This window comes from Schistocerca serialis, chromosome 5, assembly GCF_023864345.2.
Source record: "Schistocerca serialis cubense isolate TAMUIC-IGC-003099 chromosome 5, iqSchSeri2.2, whole genome shotgun sequence".
Lineage (NCBI taxonomy): Eukaryota > Metazoa > Arthropoda > Insecta > Orthoptera > Acrididae > Schistocerca > Schistocerca serialis.
This window is the reverse complement of record NC_064642.1, coordinates 666,938,455-666,959,863: the sequence shown is the minus strand read 5'-3', so window position 1 is coordinate 666,959,863 and position 21,409 is coordinate 666,938,455. Positions and strand designations below refer to the sequence as shown.

Here is a 21,409-nt window from a genome sequence, read left to right as displayed (position 1 = left end):
ATTGGAAGAATTGTTACTTAATCCTCTTTGATATATTTTTGTGCTCCTTAATTTAATGTTTGCGCTCCGTTACACTTTCTGAGTAAGACAATTTTAAAATTGTCGAAACCGAGGTCTAGGGATCCCATAAACCGTTATCTGCAATTGCTGAACTTTTCAACCTCTCCAAGTTTTCTGTCACACAGTTACAGAAATTGCAGCGATGTGTAACATTTGAAAATAAGGAATTTTTTACTCGCCTTAGGTGACAAAACTACGCAGACTCCGATGACTACGTAAGGACGTCTCTTACTTTACCTGGGGGATGCTTTCTAGCAGCACAGGTTTCTTTTCATATACGTTTACGTACTTACGTTCGAAATTTTGTTTCATTTCGAGGGGAATTTCTCTATACATAAATTTCATAAAAAATGACAGGACAGCTAGGAGGTAAATGAATAGAAATGTTCAGCATATACTTAGAGATATTATTGTGTTAGCTATCGTCCCGGTATTGACAACTACTCTGGTTGTTGTCTACAAACGGAAATTATAAAAATGGAAAAAACGGCGCAGTTGCTATGGTACAAGCAGGAGAACGTTCGCAGCCAGCCGGATTAACTCGGCAATGGGCGCGGTTAGGCCGATGTGACAGATCTGAAACTACTTACCACATAAGTGCTATGTATTGAAAAAGAATACCTATGAAGTGAGTTAGAAAAGTTAATAAGTGAAGACTTTTCTGGAGGAAGCTCCTCGAAAAGTTCCTCGGATGATCCGTTGTGCTCCTTTTTTGTAGCAGTACCTAGCGCTCCCACCACTAGGAAATTCCCTACCTTGAGAGCAAAAGAAAAGGGCCGCAGAAACAAATGGAAATTCGATAGACATGGCTGTTTTTGCGAACCGGTGAAGGCCGAACCGCTGCACTTGACGCTCGACCTGGTGGTATATCAAAGGGGACAAAGCTGCGCTTTCTACTGCGTCTAGAAAGACGTTCCCTGAATCAAATATCTGAACCAGAATGTTATGGCACTTAAAGTTTTGTGTACAGGCAAAAGAAAGTACAAAGCAAATCTCGAAAAGTGTTTTCGTTAATAATCATGGCAAAGTTACCTTTCAACCCATGAAAGGTGCGCACAGAACCTTGTATAACTAAGAACTGGAAGTTGCACAGAGTATTAGCACGAAATCGACAAGGAAACGCCTTTTTTGTTAGCTGTTAAACATGTTAAAAAGGAAATGTTTATTACCTCATAATCTGTTGAACACTAGATACGATTTTATAATGTCAGTGATAGGTTTCATTCGTTCGGTTGACAAAATGTTAACTTCGGTTCTGTTTCACACGTCTTCATCTTTTCATTCCTGTTGCTCTTGTCGGTTATTTATTTTAAAAATTATATTTCTTCAGTGCCTACATTTTTCCCAATGACAGCATTTTTAGTTGATTACCCACTGCTTCTGAATGCTTTAACGCTGTTGTCTTCCCATATTGGTTGTACATAGGTGGAGTACGAGCGCAGGTGCTGTACTGAATAGCTATGTATCTTTAAAGACTATAGTGAACGCCCTAGAAACATCATTTTCAAACTCTCAAGCAGTCACAACAAACGCATCGCATTGATATGGGCGGCATTCAATAAATTTTAGGACCCTTTATGTGTCATCTTATTACGTTTCTCCAAATTTATTAACAGGCTGATCAATATAGTGAATGTCAACTTTGAAGTACAGTGAGAGAGACAGCTATATGAGTTCCACAATCCATTTACTCACACCGACAGGGCTCCTTCGAAGGCACTGAGTTCTAAACCACACAAATGTATTGATTATTGTTAATACCTGTATTGAGAAACCATTTTATAAATTGCTCGTGGATCGTACCATCAAACAGGTAATTATGTGGGAGAAAATTCTGTCATTTCAGAACTACGGTAGTTAGTCAACTAATTTTGCCATACTCTCACACTTGCGGTATGATGACTTTAGATGACACTCTGGTGTGTGAGTTGTAATATTTGCGATACTTGCTTACAAACCTGCCCGGGAATGTATTCGTGAAAACACATTTGACTTTGTGAAGCAGTTTGTTTACGATGGACGCAGCTCCTTCTCCGGTCTACAACTCCATTTTGTGGACGTCTCTTCATAGCTCTGTTGACACTTATTGTTTTCGGCTACAGCCGTTTGAACTTGACAGTTGAAAGCTGTCAAAACAGATACCAGGTCATGGCTGTCCTTGAGTTTACTCTACTGTAGGGTTGTCTCAATAGTAAAGATTAAACGTATTAAGACTTCATATATAATTTGACATTTTTTCACGCATCTCAGTGTTTACGACTTTATGTCTCTTGAACTCCGTGTCGTATAAATATGTATATGCCTAGTGACGTTCAGTGGCATATGTGGAAAATATACTGCGAGTAGATTTAGTAGCAAAGAAATAAGTTTAAATGTCGTGCATGACGCCGCCGTTTTTCAGGCTTCTCGGTATCTGTCATATCATATCATATCTCCTGGGCGATGTATGGTACCGAGATACAATTCAGTAGGTGCATTTAACATCATATGTAGATGGAATCTGCAACGTTTATTGCAAACAGAGGTAGTAGCACAGAAGTAACAAATTTAAACGTCACGCATGATGCGGTAGTTCTTGACCCATCTCATTTTTGATGGCGTCATAGCTCCTGGCCTGTGATAGATAGGTGGCTCTTAGCCTCACGGCCATTGTTGGCTGACGGTAAGGGACTTGGTTACCAAGTTTGGTTCTAATCGATCCAGTGGTTTAAGAGAAAAATACACAGACACATATATCCATTTGTAAAACATGTATGGATTCCTGTCATAATGACTCCTATATTGTTTATGGAACAAAGCAGTAGCTGGTTTCACGGAACGCACGCTCTCGGAATTTTATTAGTAAGCTTTTCTGTGTCGTATAATGCCTCTCTTGCAGCGTCGCAACTACATGAACATCTCTGTAACGCTTTTGTCGTTAATGAACGAACACGTGACAAAAGTCAAAGGGTATCTTTGTATCGTCATTCTCTTCTCTGATAGTCCTACCCGACAAAGCTGCGTCATCAACAAAACCGAATACTTGATAGAACAAGTGAGTCGACTGCCACTTCATTCCTTATATATTTTGCGACAAATTTCGGCCTACCATCTGATTTTCCTAGAACTTGTGTGTGATGCTACCTAGGTCTCTGTACTTCCTCCGAAATATGTACATCTTATTACCGGAATCCACAGATACCAGAATATCGGTTCCCCCCCTGTGACACGCAGGGTGGTTATGGATTGGCGAAAACAACGCCTATCACATCTCCCATGAATAAAGTGGTCAGCAGCGGAACGATGATGATCAGTTTTTGCTAAAAAATTATGCTGCACTTGTAACTAAATTTCATACTATGAAGGGTGCTAAATATGCAAAAGCGCAGCTTTGCGCATGTTTGCACGATTGAAGTCAGTAAGGAATTTCTATGGTAAGAGGTTAACTGGAGTTGCAAGCTTGGGCAGACTTCTCTGTGTCATTGAACTGTACGAATATGACGAGGTAGGAGACCACACCAGTCGCCATGGACGACAGGTTGGAAAGATCTATGGTGAACAAACCACTCGCTGTGAAACGCAGGCGGCGGTGCAGCAGCTGCAGTGAGAAGAGCTTCAGCTGTCGACGTACGCTGGCGCCAGTGGTTCCGTAGTCCATTGGCGACAGCAGAACCTTGTTCACCAGGTCCGCAGTGCGGCGGATTTCACTGCTGACTTTGCTGCAGGACCACGTGATTGCCAGAATGCCGCCAATGTGGACAACAACCCACATTACTGAAACGTATACCATGGAGTCCATTTTATCTCGGGTAAACACCTGCAAAGAGAACATTTCTATGTTTAGTTATTCATCGTCAGTGTTCTTATCATCAAGTGTATTGTTAAATCCACCTTACCATGAGGGAAGATCAGAAAAGAGAAAATGAGTTAGTTACGAACTTTGAATTCGACGTCAGTTATTGGTTGCAGTTGATTGCAGTGTTTCTTGTATCTTCTTGCATGCGATATTACACTCCTGGAAATGGAAAAAAGAACACATTGACACCGGTGTGTCAGACCCACCATACTTGCTCCGGACACTGCGAGAGGGCTGTACAAGCAATGATCAGACGCACGGCACAGCGGACACAACAGGAACCGCGCTGTTGGCCGTCGAATGGCGCTAGCTGCGCAGCATTTGTGCACCGCCGCCGTCAGTGTCAGCCAGTTTGCCGTGGCATACGGAGCTCCATCGCGGTCTTTAACACTGGTAGCATGCCGCGACAGCGTGGATGTGAACCGTATGTGCAGTTGACGGACTTTGAGCCAGGGCGTATAGTGGGCATGCGGGAGGCCGGGTGGACGTACCGCCGAATTGCTCAACACGTGGGGCGTGAGGTCTCCACAGTACATCGATGTTGTCGCCAGTGGTCGGCGGAAGGTGCACGTGCCCGTCGACCTGGGACCGGACCGCAGCGACGCACGGAGGCACGCCAAGACCGTAGGATCCTATGCAGTGCCGTAGGGGACCGCACCGCCACTTCCCAGCTAATTAGGGACACTGTTGCTCCGGGGGTATCGGCGAGGACCATTCGCAACCGTCTCCATGAAGCTGGGCTACGGTCCCGCACACCGTTAGGCCGTCTTCCGCTCACGCCCCAACATCGTGCAGCCCGCCTCCAGTGGTGTCGCGACAGGCGTGAATGGAGGGACGAATGGAGACGTGTCGTCTTCAGCGATGAGAGTCGCTTCTGCCTTGGTGCCAATGATGGTCGTATGCGTGTTTGGCGCCGTGCAGGTGAGCGCCACAATCAGGACTGCATACGACCGAGGCACACAGGGCCAACACCCGGCATCATGGTGTGGGGAGCGATCTCCTACACTGGCCGTACACCACTGGTGATCGTCGAGGGGACACTGAATAGTGCACGGTACATCCAAACCGTCATCGAACCCATCGTTCTACCATTCCTAGACCGGCAAGGGAACTTGCTGTTCCAACAGGACAATGCACGTCCGCATGTATCCCGTGCCACCCAACGTGCTCTAGAAGGTGTAAGTCAATTCCCCTGGCCAGCAAGATCTCCGGATCTGTCCCCCATTGAGCGTGTTTGGGACTGGATGAAGCGTCGTCTCACGCGGTCTGCACGTCCAGCACGAACGCTGGTCCAACTGAGGCGCCAGGTGGAAATGGCATAGCAAGCCGTTCCACAGGACTACATCCAGCATCTCTACGATCGTCTCCATGGGAGAATAGCAGCCTGCATTGCTGCGAAAGGTGGATATACACTGTACTAGTGCCGACATTGTGCATGCTCTGTTGCCTGTGTCTATGTGCCTGTGGGTCTGTCAGTGTGATCATGTGATGTATCTGACCCCAGGAATGTGTCAATAAAGTTTCCCCTTCCTGGGACAATGAATTTACGGTGTTCTTATTTCAATTTCCAGGAGTGTATTTAACACCATGTTACAAATTAACAATGATAACGGAAAATTGTGATGCTAATCATATAAAATATCACGATCATATTAATGATCGTAAGTTTAATATTTCAAAATCAATTTCAACAGTGTGATCATAACCCTAAACATCTGTGACGTCAACAGCAGCACGAATTCTAATGCATATAACAGCATAAGGCTGACCATCTGAGAGGTACAAAGGTAGTTATGGAGGTAGCTTTAGGAAAATAATTAGCATGGCACCAATTGATACAGTCTTTGTGATAAAGTACATAGTTGTACTATACAGTTTTTCTCCTCTGTTTTTAACGCCTTCGATGGTTTCTGTACAGGTCATTTACAATTTTTGTTTAATAATGTGTGCACGCGGACGCGTTTAAATCGACCATACGACTGCGATTGCCTCACTTGGCTTGCTGTTATGGGATAAAATTATTTATACCTCAGATTGGCCGATAAATACGTGGTTATTAGGTACTTCTGCTAATCCCAATACTTCGTATAATTAGAGAAGTTTTATCCAAAGACAGTTTATCAAAAGACAGCTGTAACGAGACTTTCATTTCGACCAGTTTAGTATTGTGAGTGATAAGTAATTACGAGTGCAACTGGGAAGAAAGGAGATTTGGGGTATAACGTGACAAGGTCAAGGGTTCTATTCATAGAACACATTAAGAGACATCAAAGAACCGTCATTTAATATTGGAGGGAATGGGTTGATGGACACATAACGCACAGTGAAAGCAATGGACGAGTACAGCAATTAGCTTCACCTGAATTTGGGTTGCAGTACTTTTTCGGAGATGAAAAGGCTTCTACAGGGTCTAGCGGAGACCTGCATCAAACCAGTCTTCAGATTGAGGAGGACAAAACAATAACAAGTAAAATGTCCAGAGAGGCCCTAATATGAATTAGAATAATTGTAAACTAATGGCATATTATAACCATATGGCTATCGAGAAAATTTGTAGGCTTCTGTACTTCTACTTTTCTAAAATTTATGTTATAAACGTCAGTCGTCAGTTTCTGTGTTTCTTAAGATATACAGTCCAGCTGTTTAGCTGGGTGGTTATGTGTTTGTCTACGATGCAACGGGCCCGGGTTGGATTTCCGGCCGGGTTGGAGATTTTCTCCAATCGTGGATTTGTGTTGTCCTCATCTTTTCATCATCATCATCACCGACACGCAAGTCGCCCAGTGTGGCGTCATGTGAAATAAGATTTACAACCCGACGGCCGAACTTGCTCCCGGGCAACAGTGCCGCACAATCATTACTTTTTTTTAAAGAAATGCAAAGTATTGTGTTACGGTGTAGATTTTCGATGGAGCAGTCGATCGTCTTCATTACGAGAGCTCTCATCTATACGGGACTTGAATTAAAATAGAAAACGCTCAAATCCATTTTCACTAATTACAATTTGTTAATGTAGATATAAGGATGTTTCCAAAGAGATTATTTCCTCGATACACTGCTGTATTTCCTGAATACAGTGCTTTTATGAATGATTGTATTCATTATGTCAAGTTTTTCAACAGGAGTAAGATGTTCAGTTATCAGATGTAAGTACTAAAACTTAGTGAATGTTTAAATGATTTTTTATTGGTAGACAGGAAGATTGATAGGTAGGTAGATAGATGGATGTGATGATAATCTCTTTGTTCCTTAGACCTATACTCCAAAGATCCTCAAGATGGTAGAATACGCAAGAAAATTTAAAAAAAAGCTACAATCTTATGTCTGCAAATCGGTAACTAAGCACGGTGTTCCGCACTGGCTTTTCCTTATTTCTTTCGTTAGATCAACGTGGTATATGTTGATAACAGAGAGAAACTATCTGAAGACTGATTACACGTACTTCTTGTTCCGTAGACCTTTTGAGTGCCGATCGTCAAGCATGTATAACATATTAGAATGAAACCAGAATACTAAATAGATATTTACAAAGACAAAAATGCTCACATTATTCAGAAAATTCTAGGAGGAATCATCCTCTAAGAAGCAGAACAAATAAACGACTTTAAATATATTTTGGTTTAATAGCTATAGCCAATATCAGAATTGTCGTAAACGCGTAAGTGTATATATTGTGGCGTAAAATACAGAATTAGAAAAATATAGTTATATAGATAAAATTACTCCATTTAAGACGTGCAAAACTCGACTTTTATGCAATATTAAAAATACACCGCGTGGAAATTAATAACACCGAAAAACTGTAAGGACGGATTGCTGACTGAAAAAGGAAGAAGAAAGATCCTATGACCACGTGTCCGGAAATAAATCATTGCCACTGTAGATGGAACTGACGAATAAAAGTTCCTCTGACCACGTGCTGTGTGTTCCTTGTATATTGGTGGCTGTGTGAATGACGTAATGTGCTGTAAGCAGCAGAGTGGTTTGGTATTCATGTCGGAGACAAGCCAAGACTGTTTCTGTGTACGGTCAAGCAGATGGAAATGGTCGACAAGTGGCATGGCTGTACCAAACCAAGTACCCTTACAGGCACCAACAACGTCACACAACATTTCAAGCCATTCTAGGGCGTTTGTGTGAATGGGTCTTTTCAGGCAGATGCCAGCAGGGGTGGCCGAGTGGTTCTAGGCGCTACAGTCTGGAACCGCGCGACCGCTACGGTCGCAGGTTCGAAACCTACATCGGGCATGGATGTGTGTGATGTCCTTAGGTTAGTTAGGTTTAAGTAGTTCTAAGTTCTAGGGGACTGATGACCTCAGCAGTTAAGTTCCATAGTGCTCAGAGCCATTTGAACCATTTTTTTCAGACAGACGAACGTACAGGGAGGCGGCAAACTATGCGTGTACAATATTTGGAGGACCATCTTCTGCAGGATACTGAAATGAATTCTAGTACACAAATTCCATGCAATTGGCCCAGCAACATGGTGTAAGCCAAAGTGCGATCATGTGTATTCTGCATGATCACCGCTACTTATGCTGTCACCTGAAACGACTGAAAGGATTATCACCAGCGTATTTCCCTTTACGGGAAAGATTTTGTCGATCATTTTTACACCAGACCATCACAATTCTGGGACTTTTGTCATCAGCTCTCTTTACCCATGAAGCAACCTTTTATCAGAACTGGCATCATCAATCTGTGTAATCGTTATCCGTGGGCTATAGACACGGCACGTGGTCAAAGTAACTTTAATTCATCAGCGCCATCCATCGTGGCGATGACGGATTATTAGACACATGGTCATAGGACCGGTTTTTCTCCATTTTGAGTCAGGAATCGGTGCCTGCAGTTTGTCGGTATCCTTAATGTTCACCCTGTATCTGTCAACAGCCTCTACTAAAGACACAACCAATAATATTCTTATGGCAGCTAGCTGATAACTGAAAACGGAGGGGAACCATATTAAATGTTTGTGTAGATTTTGCTTCTTTCTGATACTGAGTCCATAAACAGAGCCGTTGGGTTGACATGTTATTAATGCAGTGTTTGTATCATTTGCAAAATAAAAAAATGTTATTTTAAAGAACAAAGCTCATTAATATGTAAAAACTAAATAAGAACCTCAATTAGAAAACTTACGGAACTTCACACGTAAGAAGTTACCTGCTTGATGATTATGTATAGTTTAGTTTAAGATTCTCTGGCTGTTGTGTATCCTGTACATGATGTGAACTGTTTTGCCGAAGTTCCAGCGTTATTGGATTTATTTAAAAGGGTAAAGTTATTTACGCAGCCATATTTTTCTGACACACTAGAAAAGTTTTGAAACCCTGACCATGTCTATTGCCAACTTATCTTTTACACATAAAACTATCTGTACTGCTTGATCTCTGGTTCTATAAGCTTCAACCGTCATCGTAACCCATACTACACTTTTTGTTTTGCCTTATCTTATTATCGTTTTCCTCGTTATATGTTGTTTCTATGTCTGTATCACTCGCGTAGGTTACGGAAACAGCCTCAAAATGGTTTCTCACTGCTAAATACAGTTTGGGTTTGGACCTACTACATGTCTTTATTCCTAGAGGAATGTATTTGTTATTTATAGACTCTGGTATAATCTGAGTTACGTCTGGTGGTAAACGAGTTTAGATTCTGTGGCAATATCATCAATAAAGTGTTTTATTTCCCGTACATGAAACCAGAAGTTCATTTCCTGAAATAATAATTTTTTTTGTTTTTAGACTACCCTCTTGTATACTGATGTAGCTACTTTAGTATGCGGATCGATATTAAAATTTAACATAAGAAGCAGCAAGTCCCTGTCTGAAAGATATTGAATATAGGTTTAGTAACGAGATTTTGTTAATTAGTCTATCTAATCAGATGTACTGAATTTCAGTTTTCTAGCAATTGACTCTTCTATTGTAAAAATTTACAGAGACCACAGTTTCCTTTTTGCTGTCAGTAAAACAGCATGATGATTTGGGAACTGATTACTTTTTCACAGAGGGGTTGGGTGTCCTCTTACTATTGTACAGGGTTCATTATGATTTCCTACTTGTGTCACACGTGATTCTGGATCTGACTTTAAGCAAAATCTGATAACGTCTTCCTTAAACGAATATAAAACCTCATAATAGTTCTAATGCATAACATACTGTCGTAGTTTGAGAGGCACACTATTTCACTATCTAACACTGCTCTGATGTTACTTCCACATTGCACCATGCTTGTCATTTAGCCCCAAAGGAAGAGTCTAACACACATCTTTCAGTGCAGCACATAGATGCGACATTGAAAATGAGTACTGAGGATTTTCTACTCGAAATCAAAATTCATATATTAAGGGCTGCTTTCCTAGAGACATCTGTGTGCCCCAAGAGAAGTTTCTTAAATTACAGCACAATTTTTTTAACAGTGTAACACTGTCACATAGTGAGATACTCGTGGATATTTCTTAACTTCATCTGTACCACTTCACACAACCCGGTTTTGATTATTTCGAAAAAAACTCTTCCCTGCTAACTTGTAGCTTGAAATGGCACCAAATCTTTCATTGAAACAACTAGAAACGGCAGCCAACACCATCCCCGTCACTTAGCGATTTAACGGTAACATTCGGCATCATTTCCATCGCTGGTTAGTTTTGGAAACCTATAGTAGTGACAGGTTAAATAGCATTTATAATACCTTTAATAAACTGCTGACTACATGTACTTTCTACAGATTAAGTATAAAATGAAGTGACTGATTTCTTAACACAGCCATTGAGACGGTAAATAGAGTCTACAATCTCAATGATGTATAGAAAATAGTACATGGGTTCAAAAAATATTGAATTTTCTATTTGCTTGTCTAGGAGGGCGACATTGAATGATACCACACTCGACCACGCACCGCACATCGTGCATAGTTACCGGGAGGCAAATTTGAACTCTTCAAAGGGAACATACGATTTTTATTGGAGGTTAAGATTCTACGACAAAATCTACATCCGTTTTGGGGGAAGCATTTTCTTCGTTTCGCCACAGATGGCGCTGTAATCGGAGGACCAGAAATGTGTACACAGTAGCAATTTACGACATGCTACTCAATACCTTTGAATATACAATGGCTTGTGGGACTAAACCTTCATGCTGTGAGGTTAGGACAGGCCAGTATTGCATAACTTCTAATTGGAAACCCAATTCACAACGTAGCATTAAAAATGGTTAAAATGGCTCTAAGCACTATGGGACCGAACATACGAGGTCATCAGTCCCCTGGACTTAGAGCTACTTAAACCTAACTAACCTAAGGACATCACACACTTCCATGCCCGAGGCAGGATTCGAACCTTTGACCGTAGCAGCAGCGCGGTCCTGGACTGAAGCGCCTAGAACCACTCGGCCACAACGGCCGGCTACGTTGCATTCCTTAGACGTATCGAATAGGGTACTACTCAACACGCCAACGTTGGCTGTGACTCTAGCCGAACGGTACTCTACCTTTTCAATTAGAATAAGTGTGCAAAACTAGTACCACGGAATTCAATACATACAGGGTGTTACAAAAAGGTACGGCCAAACTTTCAGGAAACATTCCTCACACACAAATAAAGAAAAGATGTTATGTGGACAGTGTCCGGAAACGCTTAATTTCCATGTTAGAGCTCAGTTTAGTTTCGCCAGTATGTACTGTACTTCCTCGATTCACCGCAATGATTTCATACGGGATACTCTACCTGTGCTGCTAGAACATGTGCCTTTACAAGTACGACACAACATGTGGTTCATGCACGATGGAGTTCCTGCACATTTCCGTCGAAGTGTTCGTACGCTTCTCAATAACAGATTCGGTGACCGATGGATTGGCAGAGGCAGACCAATTCCATGGCCTCCACGCTCTCCTGACCTCAACCCTCTTGACTTTCATTTATGGGGGCATTTGAAAGCTCTTGTCTACGCAACCCCGGTACCAAATGTAGAGACTCTTCGTGCTCGTATTGTGGACGGCTGTGATACAATACGCCATTCTCCAGCGCTGCATCAGCGCATCAGGTATTCCATGCGACGGAGGGTGGATGCATGTATCCTCGCTAACTGAGGACATTTTGAACATTTCCTGTAACAAAGTGTTTGAAGTCACGCTGGTACGTTCTGTTGCTGTGTGTTTCCATTCCATGATTAATGTTATTTGAAGGGAAGTAATAAAATGAGCTCTAACATGGAAAGGAAGCGCTTTCGGACACATGTCCACATAACATATTTTCTTTCTTTGTGAGTGAGGAATGTTTGCTGAAAGTTTGGCCGTACCTTTTTGTAACACCCTGTATACTAATCCGCTATTCAATTGACCTCACATAGGACAGACGCAAATGTGCATGAATGTCAGCACACGCGTTTCTGATGCGGTCGGCCATTTCCTACCGGCCAGTTGACACCTGTTGGTACACATTATCACAGAAGGAAATCCCGCGACCTATAGGGCTCATTAATAGGGCCACCTCTCCTAATCCACAAACCAATGTAAACACGGTCTATTGCTTCCCGTGCTTCAACTGCGTAATGCGCACTGCTGCATTGTCTTCCTGTTGAAACCACATACGTTGTCGAACGTTCAGGGCAACATACTGCAGTATTACCGGTAGTTCCTGTTCCAAGACGGTTCGATATTTGCGTCCACTCGACGTGCCGTCAATAAAATATGGGCCAGTGAGTTTCTTCCCCATGACGCCAGCTCACACGTTAACCGATAAAGGACGTTGATGGTCAGTTTGCGTAACCAGTGGGGATCGTCTACACCTCAGCAATGCATGTTATGCCGGTTTACCTTCGTTTGTGAACGAAGACTCACCGGGAAAATAGCACCTCCGCATAAAACGTGGGGGTCACATGCATTTGTTGACGTCCCCATTCATAAAATGCTACGGTCATGGAAATCGGCGACATGAAGTTCTTGATGTAGTGACACGTGGTATAGATGATACTTCTGACGATGCAGTATTCTAAAAGTAATACCTACGGATATACTGGAATAGCGGCGTAATTGCTGGGCGCTTATCCGTAGGTTGTGATGCACTGCCGCCAGTACAGCATTTTTATTAGCTTCTCGTGTAACGCGTTTGTTCCATCTCCTTTTGCCGATCTGTTCGTTGGCATCAGACATAAAGGCGTTACAAAACCGGCAAAATAACGAACGAGAGTGACCTTCCTCTGGAAAATGTATGGGATACAAGCAAACAGTAGCCTCAGTATTTCTTCTAGATTCTCTGTAAATCGAGATCGTTTCAGTATTTTCTACTTTCAATGCAACATTCGTCGTCCACTTGCGCGTCTGTTTTACAAATGATAGGTAGTTGTGCAGACCATAAACACTGAGCAAGTATTTCAATATTTAGATCTGCTATCAGTTCTACATCTGCACATTACGTGAGCTTCCGTCGCAGTGTACTACCTGTTATTATACAACTTGGTTAGCTACACGGCGACAGTGGTGTTTAGAGCGTGTCCCTGAACGATATATCGGAGAAATGCAACGTATCGAATGAGGTTTCCAAGTAGAGGTTACGAAATACAGGCCTGTCCTATACTCGCAGCATTTGCGTGGTGCCTCACGTGCCATTGGATTTTCAAAGACCACTGAGTAGCATATCATAAATTACGACTGTATACCTATTTCTAATCCTCGAATTACAGCGCCATCTGTGGGGACACAAAGAAAATTCTTCAGGCAAAATGTATGGTGATATTGCCGCAGAATCGTAATCTGCAATAAAAGTCAGGGGTTACCATTAAAGATTTCAAAGTTGCCTCCCGCCACCCAGGCATGGGGTGGGGTGGCGATTCGATTGTGGTATCGTTGGATGTCCCTCCCCGAGACAACCAAATATCAATTATAATTTTGTTCGATCCAATGTATAATTTTCGAGATATTTCTATGTCTTTAGTTAAGATTAACATCCTCTATATGCGTCTCAACACAGATTCTGAATGTTGCTGGAGCGTAGGTTTCCGTACTTTTGGCACGCTGGCTCTACTGCCCCTGGTACATTTCTCGTGGAGTCTTCGCAAGAATTTCTTGTGAATTTCCATGAAGTGCTTAATGAGTACACCCCTCATCAACAGTGACACCCTTTTAAAATCATCTGTTCTTCTTCGCCTTTACCATCGTGGTAAACGTTTAAGGCTGACTGGATAATCCAAAAAACTTGTCTAACAATGTTTCTTTAAAACCCACTTCTTGGGAAAGTTACACGACTCTAAGACCAAAATCTACATTCTGCACTGCTAGATTTATGTGGCAGTTCCATCTTAACTCGCTCTCTGGAACTGCTTCTGAGTACTTGACAGGTAGATTCCAGTCAGAGATCACCGATATTTAGACTAATACGTAATCAGTCAATCTAGAAACAGTATACTCCGTTTGTTTATGTTGATGGTCAACCTATAGAGATGACTGTCTGCTAGTAACACTGAATATCGTAGTAGGGTTGTCTCCCTGGTCTCAGCTGCGTTGTCTGCAAACAATCTCTGGTAGATGAACGAAATTGTAGGACATAAATAGTCATTACTTTATTTGCCCAGTTGAACGTCGTAGGATTACACCACACTTATCTTTTGCTTATGACGACGTTTCCCTATTGGAAATAACAGAGAAATCTATCTAGAAGGCATGGAATTTAATCGCTTATCTGCTCCGATAGTTAGCATGAACACCAGATTTAGAAAAGTTTACATTTTTGTTTGTGATACTGGTGGGCGTTCGAATATTTCTGTGAATATTTTAAGTTTCTCCCTGATAAAAGGGTGCACCAATCTTTTGATAAAGGTTTCAAATGGTGCATCTTCCCCCTCTAGAGTACCTGGCCTCAATGATTTTCTGTCAGGATTTCATCCCATAGCCGGCAAGTTCCACTTTTAGGGCGCTAGGGAATCGCCTTTAACACCCTCCCATTGGCTATAATTCGAAGAGCACACCGCTTTTACCTTCTCGGACGCGAGAGTGGTACCTGCCGCTGTTTGTTAATTCATTACCTACTCATGAGAAGTGAGTGGGCCGTTGTAGATCATTGCTCGTCGCAGAATGTAACTCATTTGGGCTAAAAATACAAATTGTAGGAATTGTGGTGGAGAGAGACATAGATGGTGTGTTTGGGAGGTGATTTCCACTTGCGACACTCACCCGATTATCAAAGAAAAAGTCCAGAAATCCTTCCTCAGGCTTGGGAGTAGGACTTATTTTCATATCGTCTGGATTAATTGCAGAGTGTGTAAGCTATCTCATAGACATTTCTCAATATTTTAATATGCTGATGCCTGCAGCAGGACTCTGAGCCCTTGAGACCATACTAGTCTTTGCCACCGCGTCCCCCCCCCTCCCCCCTTTAGTATATGAATGATAGAGTGATAATATCACTCTCACTATATTAAATAAAGTCTGGCCATGGGGTATCACGTGACTCCACTGTTTCTCTGATGCTATCTCACCTGGTACTGTAGCTTGATGGAGAGACAAAGGTTGAGAGAGATTATACAGTTGATGAAGTGCGCGGCGAGGCAGCTGAGCATCGAGAGGCCGTACCCGTCGTCTATGAGCTTGGCCACGTCACACAGGTGGTCATGCACCTGCCGCAGTCTCCGCACCTCCTCCGCTTCACCCGGCAACTGTAAACAAAAGTTGGCATCACACTCATACACACCCACATATCTGTTAGTTACTATTAGACAAAACCTTCTGATACAAGTCCAACAGACAAATAAACGATTGCAACTGATTAATGACTGCCGATGTTCTTAATTAAGAAGTGATAGGTGCTTGTACGTCTCACGGTTTGTGTAAGGCTTTCTAATATATGAAAATAAGACGGCATGCATATCTGGAGTCTTAGATTGACGTTTTATGTACGTCACTATACACTGAAGAGCCAAAGCGTTGGTACCGCTGCCATTCTCGCAACGAGTGCCGCCTTGTGTGTTACGGGACTGCGAGGCGGTAAGGAAAGTTTAAGACGAATAGGGAATGGTTCTGCCGACAGTGTGATCCGCAAATGCGAAAAGCCCGTGACTTTGACAAAGTGCATATAGTTATGGTCCGGCATCTGGGAACGAACGTCTCCGAAACGGCGAGCCTCATCGACTGTTCGTCTCGTACCGTCCTGAGAGAAAAGTATTCCAAGACTTGGGAACAGAAAGGACTGTCACTTAACACGTTGATCAACTTGAACAAAATTCATCTGATGCATGAATCAAAAAAGAAAACAAAAGACCTCCACATATTCAATGAAGTGTTAACTTCTTCTTGAAGTGTTCAGGTCTAAAGAACAAAGTTTGTCAATTTATAGCAGGAAACTCAAACAACACTCGAAAAAAAAGAAAAAACGGGGAAAGTCGCTACCCTGATTTATAATATGCCCTACCTTGATTATGAGCTAATCCGCATCCAGAACGCGATATCTTTATTACACCAGAACATTCCGGGACTCAGAAATAAAGTTGATGAACTACTCATTTGTGTTGATGAAAGGAATTCATGTAACCAAATTGACATAATCTGCTTCTCTGAATATCAAGTGACCACTGGTATAGATACGTTAGACATTTCAGGATTTAAGCTAGCTTCCTGCTTCTGCAGAGTAGATATGGATGGAGGAGGAGTTGCCACATTTATTAAACACTGCCATAAATTCAAGAACATTGACTTTAATAAATTCTGTTTAGGGCAGCATCTAGAAGCATGTGCAACAAAAGTACAGTTCCATAACAGATCCTATATAATGGTAACCTGCAGGAGATTATAATACATTCATAAATCTTACAGAGGCTCTTTTGGGTTATTTAACAGGAAGAAACAAAGAAATTTTGATTGCTGGTGACTGTAATACAGATTGTCTAACGCAGTCTTCCAGTAAACATTTACTGCAGTTAGTAATGTTGTCTTTCAATCTAACTCACACTGTAATCTTTCCAACTAGGATCTCTAAATCCTCAAGGACAACCATTGATAACATTTTTATAGACAAATCAAAGGAACAAAATCAGATCATAAAACCTGTAATAAACGAACGGTTCCAGTCATACGTCGCTACCTCGCTAACAGGAAACAAAGGGTGTCAGTGCAAGGGACTAGTGAATTAAGTCACCAGTCATCATCAGAATGGGAAGAGATTACATGTGGTGTCCCACAAGGATCCATCTTAGTGGCCTTGATTTTTCTTGTGTGCATTAATGATCTCTCATCAGTTACACTGCCAGAAGCAGAGTTCATTTTGTTTGCAGATGACACAAGTATTGCAATAAATAGTATATCGAGCGTAGTTCTAGAAAGATCTACTAATGATATTTTCATGGATATTAATAAATAGTTTAAAGCCAACTCACTGATACAAACTTCGAAAAGACCCACTATATGCAATTCAGAACCTGTAAGAGGTTTCCACCCAGCATATGCATAAAGTATGAAGAAGAATAGATAGAACAGGTTGACCGTCTTGAATTCCTGGGATTACAACTTGATAATAAATTCAGTTGGGAGGAGCACACCACAGAACTGCAGAAACGCCATAACAAATCTGTATTTCCAAATCGTGTGTTAGCAGACATAGGCGACATATAAATGAAAAAGCTTGCATACTTTGCCTACATTCATTCCATAATCTCATATCGTATACTATTTTGGTTTAACTCTTCAAGTCAAACAAAAGTTTTCAGAGTCCAAAAGCGTGTAATACGTATTATTTGTGGAGTAAATTCACGGACGTCCTATAGAAACCTCTTCAAAGAATTGGGTATACTTACTGCCTCTCAGTATATTTACTCCTTCACGAAATTTGTCCTAAATAATATATCTCTTTTTCCAACAAACAACTCAGTTCATACATGCAATACCAGGAACAAAAATGATCTGCAAAATGACTTAAATGCACTTACTTTGGTTCAAAAAAGGTCCACCACTCAGGAACACTCATATTCAATAATTTGCAAGCAAACATAAAAAATGTTGTTACAAATAAAGATCAGTTGAAAAGGAGCCTCATGGACTTACTAGTGGCCAAATGCTTCTACTACATTGATAAATTTTTTAATAGAAACCAATGTATTGCGTATACTCATACTAGTAGTACTGTTATTTCAGCTTAAAAAAATTGACGTGTTCCACATCCACGAGGATCTCCTCAGAACGGATCTATGGAACGAAAAACTAATCTAACCTAATGTAATCTAATCATATGAAAGTCTGTCTACTTTCAGTAGTCACTACTGAAAATTTCTCGAAGTTCGTAAGTGCAGTGCTGAGCAGCAACCGTCCCGAGAAGCGCGACGTTGAAGGCGACTGCGGCAAGCGCCGGACAGAGCGGCGGCAGCGACTTGGGGGATGAACATCAGTCTTCGGCCGGTGAACTGGCCGTTGCGGCCATAAGTAACCCAAGGTTCAAATTGGTGAAAGATGATTAGGATACTGTGACGCCCGGTATTTGTACATTATGGCCTTATATCATATAATTGCATTTTTTGGTGAAACAAGTCGAGGCCAGGATTAGGCTTGTAATTTGTATAACAGTGTATTAAGTAACTGTACTTTCGAAATCAATCTGCTTGTCATTCCTTGTGTCCTTCTACACGACGTACCTTTGTGTGATCTGTCTGTCTCTTTGCATTCTCTGTCCGCTGTTTTCTTAAGGTGTCAGCCCTATTAGGGTCCATGTTGTGATTAGGTTCTGGAACAAGATCCGCGGTTGAGTGGCTTTGTGTTCTGTTGTTGCGTGTGACGAGATACTGCCATTTTATGGTCTGTATTATATTAACGCTCTCTGAGTTTATTTGTTTGATTCTGACCCCTTGGTAAATTTCATTATTCCGTAAGAGCAAGTGTTTTATAGAATATTATTTTGGTGTACTAGTCATGAAGGTGATTTGATACATTCCGTGCATATTCCTGGTTTGTACTGTTACATGCATGTGATCTGATATATTGTATGGTTTCCATTGTTTATTAAAACTGATTTACATTTGGTCGAGTGTCTACACCGACCCAACCCCAGCCACTTTTCATTCCAAATTCATCCCCTGACACATCGCAAACAGTGAGTAACTACCTATTTTAAAAGGAAAAGAGAAACTCTATGAAATATTTGCTGCTAAACAAAACGAAGCAATTGTTAGCCCCACCAGCAGCAAGAGTGTTAGTTATCCAAGTATGTGCAAGCATCAGTCATTCCAGCTAAGGAGCAATACACAACAGGCTGCAGAGGTAGAGCAGTTCGGAGGCTCATTTCAACTAAATTGGTGTGAATGGTAGGAAATGAGATTTTGGGATGCCTTTGGTCAAGGATACACACTATAGTACTGGAAGATTGATGAATTCTATATATATATATGAACAACTTTAAGACACTAAAATGATACGGTGACTGCTACAGAGGTGCGAAGGATACCTTGAGATGTTGAGTAATCGTGTCTTCTGCCAGTTGTTCGGTCGTTCTCGCCAAATATTATGACGGAGTGACTGGCTGTCGGCTTCAGGTGCTCCCTGGCCGCAGGGAACATTTGAAAAGGATACCTAGATAGCTTGTCACTGCGTTCAGATATCGTGCCAGAACAACATGAACAACCAGCAGAATACCCTATTACGCAGCATGTCAGCATATCTTCGGGAAAGACTCAAGAATTGCAAAGGTATTTTGGTTAGTCAGCATGGTTCCCCCACCTGAACGTTTAGAGTTCATTTGTTGCCAAGGGCTACAGGAATCCATCAGAGGAGAAGATGGCTGCAGCAAAACAGGAGGGGTTCAACAAACCTCACTGTTGTTTTAACAAGCTTGGAGCAGCTAAAAGTACGTGGTCTTGCCATGTGGCACAGTGTAGCATCGGTCCACACTATCGAATTCCGTGGTTTGATCGCGGACCTCGACGGGAAAGCATTGGTGAGTTCACAGTAGCAGCTCTTACACTCAACGAAGCCCAGGCGCGTCATAACCTTGGTGGTAAACAATATTTGCCAGTGTCTGAGCTTCGTCAGGAGTTGATGTGTCCGACTGGAGTGGGCAGCACTTAGAACTACTTAAACCTAACTAACCTAAGGACATCAACGCATCCATGCACGAGGCAGGATTCGAACCTGCGACCGCAGCGGTCGCGCGGTTCCAGACTGTAGTGCCTAGAACCGCTCGGCCACAACGGCCGGCTAACCCATCCCGTGTTTCGATAAGCATCTGGGCACTAACTGGCTGGTGTACATTAACACCCATTGGTGACTGCGGTTAATTCTGTGCCAACATAATGCTGCAAAAGTTCTTTTTATGCCATCGAAAAAAATGGATTTAAATGGCTCTGAGCACTATGGGACTTATCTGTGGTCATCAGTCCCCTAGAACTTAGAACTACTTAAACCTAAATAACCTAAGGACATCACACACAGCCATGCCCGAGGCAGGATTCGAACCTGCGACCGTAGCAGTCCCGCGGTTCCGGACTGAGCGCCTAGAACCGCTAGACCACCGCAGCCGGCTATGCCATCGAGTTCTCTTGCCTACGCTTGCATTGTTACGATATGTTTCTGAAAATTAATTGGTTGTGAAATAAACAATTGTAAGATAGACAATGGCTGTGTCAACGTCTGTAACAGTGAGGCACACGATAAAAATGGTTATTGCGGAGAGTATGTGAGTTAAAATGTCGATGACGATTCGTAATGTTGATTGTTAAGGCAATGTTACGGTTGATGAAGAACTAGGACGTTCAGCATATCAACTAACACATTGAGGACATTGAAGACAGTGGAGGAATTATTGCTGACACTATCTGAATAATAGAAGCGGGACATGAAAACTATTCACCAGAAAGGAATAACTGTGGAGAAGACAAGGAACCTCATCAGTAATTGGGAAAGTAAAAGAAATTTGTTACGTGACTCAGCTGGGAACTAACTCTATAAACTGGCCAGTTACTGATCATGACCATATAGTTTGAAGGACGTGCGACGTAAAGCGAGACACAGATCACAACAACGATTTCAAAGGTAATTAATTTTAATGCCTCATTGAAAGAACTGTGGCGTTTTTCCTACGTTCCTGCCCTTATTTATTATATTTTTGTTGCTATGCTTTCTTGAAAGGTACAGGAAAATTTTTTTTACGAGAAGCTAGCAGGTGTATGAGGTCACAGGACAGACTAATGCCGGCCGCGGTGGCCGTGCGGTTCTAGGCGCTGTAGTCCGGAACCGTGGGGCTGCTACGGTCGCAGGTTCGAATCCTGCCTCGGGCATGGATGTGTGTGATGTCCTTAGGTTAGTTAGGTTTAAGTAGTTCTAAGTTCTAGGGGACTGATGACCTAAGATGTTAAGTCCCATGGTGCTCAGAGCCATTTGAACCATTTGGCAGACTAATCACACGTTCCACTAGATGGTCACATAGCGTGAGTACGGCCGGGCGAGCAAGAGCCGTATCATACAGGAGCAGAAAGAACAGTGGGTATACACATAATACGCTGAGCGCAAAATAGCAAATCTTCTATTATTTATATTTACTGTTTA

General features: G+C 42.1%; 1 protein-coding gene across 1 annotated transcript; it reads right to left on the bottom strand.

Moving 5' to 3' along the window:
• Nucleotides 1-3,481: 3,481 nt before the first annotated feature.
• On the bottom strand, nucleotides 3,482-18,582 carry LOC126482170 (putative gustatory receptor 2a). The gene is made up of 3 exons (XM_050106148.1): nucleotides 18,508-18,582; nucleotides 15,370-15,546; nucleotides 3,482-3,856 (listed from the first exon to the last, which is right to left on the bottom strand). Exons 1-3 carry the CDS (start codon nucleotides 18,580-18,582, stop codon nucleotides 3,482-3,484), a joined length of 627 nt encoding a protein of 208 aa, XP_049962105.1.
• Between the last annotated feature and the right edge of the window lie 2,827 nt (nucleotides 18,583-21,409).

Excerpts from the sequence above, each read along its gene's own strand:
- LOC126482170 (XM_050106148.1), bottom strand. The coding sequence starts at position 18,582 with ATGGACCCTAATAGGGCTGACACCTTAAGAAAACAGCGGACAGAGAAT. Across the intron at positions 15,547-18,507 it reads GACAGACAGATCACACAAAG|TTGCCGGGTGAAGCGGAGGA; the intron begins GTACGTCGTGTA and ends TTTTGTTTACAG. Across the intron at positions 3,857-15,369 it reads CCATCAAGCTACAGTACCAG|GTGTTTACCCGAGATAAAAT; the intron begins GTGAGATAGCAT and ends TTCTCTTTGCAG.